Source organism: Mobula hypostoma, chromosome X1 (genome assembly GCF_963921235.1).
Source record: "Mobula hypostoma chromosome X1, sMobHyp1.1, whole genome shotgun sequence".
Classification (NCBI taxonomy): domain Eukaryota; kingdom Metazoa; phylum Chordata; class Chondrichthyes; order Myliobatiformes; family Myliobatidae; genus Mobula; species Mobula hypostoma.
The window spans coordinates 40,832,963-40,841,337 of NC_086128.1; the positions used below are offsets into that span (position 1 = coordinate 40,832,963).

Below are 8,375 nucleotides of genomic sequence, written 5' to 3' on the forward strand. Positions count from 1 at the left end.
CCGATCTTCATAAGACATGACCAGGCAGCACTCCTATAAATCTCCTCCAACTAAGCCAACATTTATTGCCCATCCCTAGTTGCCCTTGATGAGGTGGTGATGAGCTGACTTCCTGAACTACTGCAGTCCCTGAGGTGTAGGTACACCCATAGTGCTGTTAGGGAGGGAATTCCATGATCTTGATCCAGTGACAATGAAGGAACAGCAATAAGTTTCCAAGTCAGGTTGGTGAGTGACTTGGAGGTGGACTTCCAAGTGGTGGTGTTCCCAGGCATCTGCTGTTCTCGTCCTTCTAGATGATAGTGGTCGTTGGTCTGGGAGGTGCTGCCTCAGGAACTTCGGTGTGTTAAAATCTCACTGGATAATTTGTATTGCACTCTACAATATTTAATGTACACACTTTACTTTGTTTACCTATATGTAATTCACTTGTAGATTTAATTCTTATTGTGTATTATGTGTACTGTACTATTGTGCTTTACACCCTGGTCCGGAGAAATGTCTCATTTGGCCGTGTTAAAGGACAATAAACTTGACTTAACTTGATATTCTTCATTAACTGGTGGGGAATGTGACAATAAATAAGGCATTTACATCATAAACATACACATAAATTTCCTGGTTAAACTCAACTCTTCCTAATCATTTCTGAGAACTGTAATTGTATATAGTCTCATTATTAGAACATAGAACATTACAACACAATACAGCCCACGATGTTGTGCTGACCTTTTAGCCTACTTAAATATCAATCTAACCCTTTCCTCCTACGTAGTCATCCATTTCTCTATCATCAGTGTGCCTATCTAAGAAATTTTTAAATGCCCCCAATGCCTCTACCACCACCCCTGGCGTTCTACACACCCACCACTCCCTGTGTAAAGAACATCGCTCTGACATCCCCCCTATACTTTCCTTCAATCATCATAAAATTATGCCCCCTTATACAAGCCTATTTCTCTTATAATCTTGTACTCCTCTATCAAGTCACCTCTCATATTCCTTTGTTCCAAAGAGAAGACCCCTAGCTCACTCAACATATCTTCATAAGACATGACCAGGCAGCACCCCTATAAATCTCCTCTGCACCCTGCCTAAAGCTTCCACGTACTTCCTATAATGAGGTGACTAGAATTGAACACAATATTCCAAGTATGGTCTAACCAGTGTTTTATACAGCCGCAACATATTGCTCAAGATCTAACGAGACAGAGATGTATACTGTGCAATAAATATTTGGCATACATGGCTTCATTTTCACTTAAGAAGATAAGCACATTCTGCCATTCAATTAAGCACAGCAGATCTGTAGGGTAAACTACCTGCCTTTGATAATTTAATATCCTAAACTAACAAAGCTCAGTTCTGATTTTTAAAAAAAAATTCAACAAATTTCAACACGTTTGGATATGAGAAAGTATATGCATTGTCTTCATAATTCTTTAGCCTTGCAATAATTCGGGTACACCTTCGAAGCCCCCATGACAGCTATATCCTTCATAAAGTGCAATGGCCAGAACTGAACTGAACTTATTTTTTTGACTGCAATCTAGTCAGAGCTTCATATGGCAACAAAACTTTCAGTCCAAGATCTCTTGCTTCTGAGAATAAAATCTATTTTTTATACATTAAACATATTTGACCATCTTTAATGAATTGAGACAAAGTACTGAGTTTAGATGCAACTAAAGTTAAGTGATAGAAATAGGTTTATGAGAGGAGCAGGGAAACGAATTGTTTGTTTAATAATAAGGTTTTGATAGATTTATCCAAGGGCAAAAACTTTCAATTATGAGTTTTATTTTGTCTAAAGCTCAGCATTCAATTTGAAGCTACTAGACAAACTATGCTAATTAGTACTTCCATACATGTCAGGAGTGTGTGATCATAAAGGATCAATTTCATGCTGAGAGAGCACACAGAAGAAATCTTTATTATTTTGACATATTAAAAAGGGTAAAGATAATTTCTCCTGTAAGTATTGTGTACTTACTATTGTCAATTTCCTGCTTAATATTAAATTAAATTTGTTTTCTATTAAATTGTAAAACATGCTATTCAACTATGCATAGAGCTTACATAATCAATAATCAACCTGTAGTGATATTTGGAATTTGTTTGCTTGCTAGAAAATCAACAAGAAATGATGTCAATTAACTTTTTTTTCCAGAAGAGATCCATGAAGAATACAATTCTTTGATTAGGAATTCAAAACTTGCAATTTGGCAAAGGTGAAATTTTTGCAATCTGAATTGTGTCCACAAACTGAAAAATGCTTAGGCTTTAGTACAAACCCGTGACCCAACTGGTTAGCCTGTGACGTAACCCAGGATAATGACAGGGATTTCTTAAAAAATAATTCATGGAATGCAGACAAATCACTGCCAAGGTCCAATAATTCTTGTAAAGGCTCTCAAGAAGATGGACTACTTTAGCTACAGCAGACCATAAAGTAATCAGATGTACCTGCACTCAACAATCTGTGCAGACCTCTCAGTGGATCTAAAAGCACATCCAAGTGGACTGATGACAGGGAGTAAACTGGAAACGCAATGAACAATTCAAAAACAGGAATTTTGCATACGTAGATACAGAGGAGAATGGGACACTTTACATCCAGTTGAAACTAAAGAGTTTTAAAACAATAAATGAAAATCAGGTGACAATTAACTACCAGCTACAAGTAGGTCACGGGGCAAGTGTAAATCAGCTACTCTTATGGAGAATGTGCTACAGAAACTGCTTTATCTTTTAAAAGTCCAGAAATACTAGCAGAAGTGAGCTGTGAAATCAATTACAGAGGGAAGATGTTTGAAATAGAAATTTGGTGAAAGTGGGAATGCAGAGGGAGAATAGTTGAATTTCAAGACATGCAGAATTATGTAAAAACAGAATATTCTGAAATCATTCAACATGCTTTATCAGTAAAGTGTTTAATATGTTTCAAACATAAACCATTAGAGGCTATAAAACATTTCTTTTAGAAAACAAAGTCGTTAGGGGTTCAGGGAAACTTTTTGACTCACAAATCAAAAACCAAAAGGCCCAAATTTAAGCTTACATGAAAGTATTTTAATACAAGTGATTAGGACCTGGATTCCCTGCCTGATAGGTTGGTGGACAACGATTCAACAGGGAACTCGTTAAATATTCGCAGGAGAAAGAATTATAACGGGCGTGGGATTAACGGAATTGCTCTAAGAGGCACAACAGCTTCCTATGCTGTACATGATTATCTGTGTGGATTGCCCTTAACCGACCAAGCACAAGGGGCTACGAAACCTGTGGACATTTTTAAGTGGCTCTATACCGACCGTTTCACGATTAAGAAATGTGCAGAGCTTCGTGTTTAAGGAAATAAAGCTTCCTGATACTACTTGTTAGATTTTCCTAATGCTGTTTAAAGCGGACAATTAGCGAAGTAGTTTATTATTCCTTCTGCAAGAAATGCGCCCTCTGTTGATAATAGAATTATCAGTCTGCCCGGAATTTAAAATGTGCCAAAATTCTACAAAGGAGTGTTTATTCAAACGTGCTAAAACACTTTTAAAAACAACCTTGCTTTGTACTTTTGGAAAACATTGATAAACTAGGCGTTAAATTAAGAGCTTTACTCTCCGTGTTTGAAATCCATCTCAATCCTCTATAATTTCAAAGATGTATACGTGACTAAGAGCCAGAAATTAATAACTGTCCATTTTGAAAATAACTCGTTCTATTTTTAAAAACGTCTGCACGAGCTTTGGAGCTCGCTGTCTTTCGCTTGAAAAATGTAATCGAATCCTGGCTGCGAGTTCGTCCTGAAAAGAGGCAACGTGAATGCGCATGTCACTTCAAATAATTAACTCGTTTAACGCACCTCCCACCCCCAAAAAGTTCCTTTATGGCCAATATCAAAACAGTTTAGGAATGTCGATTTAATTGCAAGTGAAGGAAAGGATTAGCTCTTTATATTTTGTTCATTGAGACTTTCAATCTGTATCAAAGGTCTACAAGCATTTACTGTTGTTTATACAGAGAGATACAAAGAACGTTTGTACTTGCGATCTACATATTCTTCGCATTACTTTTCTCTTCTTGTGAGAATAGGCCCTTTAAACAAGCGTTATGCACGTTTGCCCCTGATTGGCAATTACACTACCCAAACATTTATAACAAATTCTCTGCGCAGTTTGACATTGCAGTTAGATAGCTGCAAGGCAATCGTGTAATCGCAACCACCTTATCACTTGTACAGTTTAGTTTCGCCGGGAGTTCAAGTATTTTCAGCAGATACTCGAGACCACTACAGCAGTTGACAAGTGACATTCATCAGCAATAAGCGTTCGTTATGTCAGTAGCAGATTGCCTGACCCTACAATGCGCAGTGAACGGTTGACAGCTTTTCCATTGCCTCAAAACCTGACTGAACACATCACATTAACATCGCATTCATTTTACTTAAGTATTATTTATTCTTCAATGGCTAGATGTCATTTTAAAGATATACAAGACTAGATAAAATACGTCAAAACTTTTACAGTAACGAGACAGAAACACATTGTATATTGTGATCTCAAAGACAATTAAGCCAAAGTTGCACATAAAAAGTTTAGCACAAATGTACACATGTGGAACAAGCAACAATACAGGGCGGGTAAGGTGTTCTTCCCATGCATCTTTATAAAACGTTTAAATGAATTAAAATATTTACATTATATCAATGTAACGTCCAAATTTTATTCTCCGCCCTCCAAATATCTTTCTTGTTTGTACTGTTCATTTTCTTTCTCAAGTCTCTCATTTTCAGCCTTCAACATCTCCACTTCGTGCTCGATCTCTTTCATTTGTATTTCCGCAGCGTCGGCGCTTCTCGCCTTCATGCATTCAAGTCGGCCCCTCAGTCGATTCTTTTCGTCTTCCAGCCTGGACAGGCACTTCTCCAGCTCCAGGTATTCCCGAATCAGCTCCTGCTTGGTCATATTCTGCAGGCTCTCTGCGTGATACTTCTCGTAAGTTTCGGAGAAGTCTCTCTGCAGGAATTCGCTGCCGTTGCCTCCCATGCCATCGCTGCCGCTGTCCTGATCCTCCTCATCCAGCTCTTCCTCCTCGCTCGTCTCATCCGACTTGTTGACACGTTTAGGGCAGACGCCGGTGTTGAGGTCGGGCTCCTCTTGGTTGTGTTCCTCCATGAGGAACTGGGTGGTGTTGTAGGGAGCCACGGTGAAACCTTTCGCGAACATCTCGGCCCGGGTCTTGGCCGCCCGTACGCTCTCCCTCTCATCCAGCTGTTTCTTCTCCTCCCAAGATAGCTTGAAGTAGGGCTTCCAGCGACGCTTCTTCTTGGACGGTCGCCTCCGGTGCCTCCTCTTGCGCTCTCTGGGGACACCGCGCCCCTCGGTCGACGTTTGGCGCGGGGCACAGCTCTCCACCGGTAGCTTCGACACCACCTCCTCCCCCTCGCTGTTCCCAGGGGCGGCGGAGGGAGGGTGGTCCGGGAACCAGCTCTCGCCGCCCGGGCACCCGGGGTCACCTGTCGTCTGATGATCCCCCATTCCCTACACTGTACGTCAGGGGGAGACGAGTGTCCTCCTTCTCATCATCATAATCATTAGTATTCCCTCCCACCCTCCTTCTCTCAACAACCTCCAGCACTCTCACCTACCTCCAACTGTTCTTCCAACTGCAACAACGACGTTTCATATACGAACGAAGACGCGTGGGGACGTCACATGCATGCGCGTCTGGCGCAAGGCACTTTGGGTGTAGTAGTCCCCAGTCCTTTGCCATTCTGCCCAGGCCGGCGAAACGTGAACTAAATTTCCCAATAGCCACACTTAGATGTCAGTAGCTACGCGCACGCGCGCCCCCTCACTTTTGCGTGCCCGACGGTTCGCCTCGGCGTCGCGCTCGAACGCAGTCGCGCCTCCATCCCGCCCACCCCCCACCGATTGGCTGGCGCGTCTTATTGAAATTCCACCTCTTCTGTTGCTAGCCGAAATTCTCAAGCAGCATTGGGCTAGACCGATGTCATTCAAAAAATATTATAGCATATTTTCCCCCAGTCATTTTGCTCGGGGTCGAGTGGGCGGGTATCAACAAAGCATTTTCGCTGACTGCGACGTTAACCGTGGGGGAGGGGTACATGTCAAAGCAGTGGCAGCCGCAGAACGTTGTACTTTGTGGAAGGACAGACACAGACATGAATAAAGTTAAATTGTACAAACAAAAATTACATTACTATTATCTGGACTTCGACCAAAAGAATTAGCTACAAAATATATAAAGTAGTTGTTGTAAGGTTCGAGCACCTGGGTGCAGGGCAAGTTTTGATCAGCCTTGGTCTGCGGTCAGGCTCCTGTACCTCCTCCTCACGGGAAGAGGCATGCCCCGGATGGTGAGGCTCTTTATAATGGATGTCGCGCTCTTCAGGCACCGCTTCTTGATGATAGCCTTGACGTGGGGAGGGTTGTCCCCATAATGGAGCTGTCTGAGCGTACAACCCTCTGCAACCTCTTGTGATCCTGTGCGTTGGAACCTCTCTACCAGGCTGTGATGCAATCAGACAGAATGTTCCAACGGGATCCCACCACTAAGCACATCTTTCCCTCCCCGCCTCTCTCTGCATTCCGCAGGGATCGCTCCCTACGCGACTCCCTTGTCCATTCGTCCCCCTCATCCCTCCCCACTGATCTCCCTCCTGGCACTTATCCTTGTAAGCGGAACAAGTGCTACACATGCCCTTACACTTCCTCCCTTACCACCATTCAGGGCCCCAGACAGTCCTTCCAGGTGAGGTGTCACTTCACCTGTGAGTCGGCTGGGGTGATATACTGCGTCCGGTGCTCCTGATGTGGCCTTCTATATATTGGCGAGACCTGACGCAGACTGGGAGATCGTTTAGCTGAACACCTACACTCTGTCCGCCAGAGAAAGCAGGATCTCCCAGTGGCCACACATTTTAATTCCACATCCCATTCCCATTCTGACATGTCTATCCACGGCCTCCTCTACCGTAAAGATGAAGCCACACTCAGGTTGGAGGAACAACACCTTATATTCCGTCTGGGTAGCCTCCAACCTGATGGCATGAACATTGACTTCTCAAACTTCCGCTAATGCCCCACCTCTCCCTCGTACCCCATCTGTTATTTATCTTTATACACACATTCTTTCTCTCACTCTCCTTTTTCTCCCTCTGTCCCTCTGACTATACCCCTTGCCCATCCTCTGGGTTTCCGCCCCCCCCTTTCCTTCTCCCTGGGCCTCCTGTCCCATGATCCTCTCATATCCCTTTTGCCAATCACCTGTCCAGCTCTTGGCTCCATCCCTCCCCCTCCTGTCTTCTCCTATCATTTTGGATCTCCCCCTCCCCCTCCCACTTTCAAATCTCTTACTCACTCTTCCTTCAGTTAGTCCTGATGAAGGGTCTCGGCCTGAAACATCGACTGTACCTCTTCCTAGAGATGCTGCCTGGCCTGCTGCGTTCACCAGCAACTTTGACATGTATTGCTTGAGTGCTCTTTATTGTAGAAATTTGCTAGAGCCTTTGGTGACATACTGAATCTGCTCAAACTCCCAATGAAGCAGAGCCACTGCTGTACTTGTATCTTCGTGATTCTTTGTAATTGTATCAATGTGTTGAGCGCAGGATAGATCTTCTGAGATGTTGATGCTGAGGTACTTCAGATGCTCACCCTTTCCATCGCTGACCTCTCAATGTGTGTGCTGCTACTGCCCTAGGCAGCCCGTTCCAGCTACCTACCGCTATCTGTGTAAAAGAAGAAACCTGCTCCACACATCTCCCTTAAAGTCTATAAGCTATAAGAGCAGAACTGATCCATTTGTCCCATTGATCCTCTGCCATTCAATTGCAATCTGCTTTTTAACCCTGTTCTTCTGTCTTCTTCCGTAACCCTTAACTCCTTTAACCAATTAAGCAACACACACAAGATGCTGCCTGGCTTGCTGAGTTCCTCCAGCATTTTGTGTGTGTTGCTCGGATTTCCAGCATCTGCTTTGTAACCAATTAAGAATCTTTCATTCTCTGCCTTGGCCTCCACAGCTGTCTGTGCCAATTAATTCCACAGATTCACCCCCCCCCCCAGCCGGCTGAAGAAATTCCTCCTCATTTAAGTTTTAAAGGATATGCCTTTATTTAATGGAAAAATCCTCTCCATGTACAGACTCAGAGATATTAAATGCTCCTCATACATTAATCCTTTCATTCCCAGGATCATTCTTGTGAACTTCCTCTGGACCCTTTCCAGGGTCAGTACATCTTTCCTTGTCTATGGTGGTGGTGGCATCTGTTAGTCTCGTGAGACCATGGATCTGTGCCTGGAAGGTTTCCAGGGCGCAGGCCTGGGCAAGGTTGTATGGAAGACAGGCAGTTG

General features: G+C 43.4%; 1 protein-coding gene across 1 annotated transcript; it reads right to left on the reverse strand.

The window, feature by feature from the left end:
- Nucleotides 1–2,991: 2,991 nt before the first annotated feature.
- Nucleotides 2,992–5,658, reverse strand: LOC134340597 (protein HEXIM1-like). Its single transcript, XM_063038029.1, has one exon. It carries the CDS (start codon nucleotides 5,532–5,534, stop codon nucleotides 4,719–4,721), a length of 816 nt encoding a protein of 271 aa, XP_062894099.1. The 5' UTR covers nucleotides 5,535–5,658; the 3' UTR covers nucleotides 2,992–4,718.
- Nucleotides 5,659–8,375: the final 2,717 nt, after the last annotated feature.

Coding starts and splice junctions, on each gene's coding strand:
- LOC134340597 (XM_063038029.1), bottom strand. CDS start 5,534: ATGGGGGATCATCAGACGACAGGTGACCCCGGGTGCCCGGGCGGCGAG.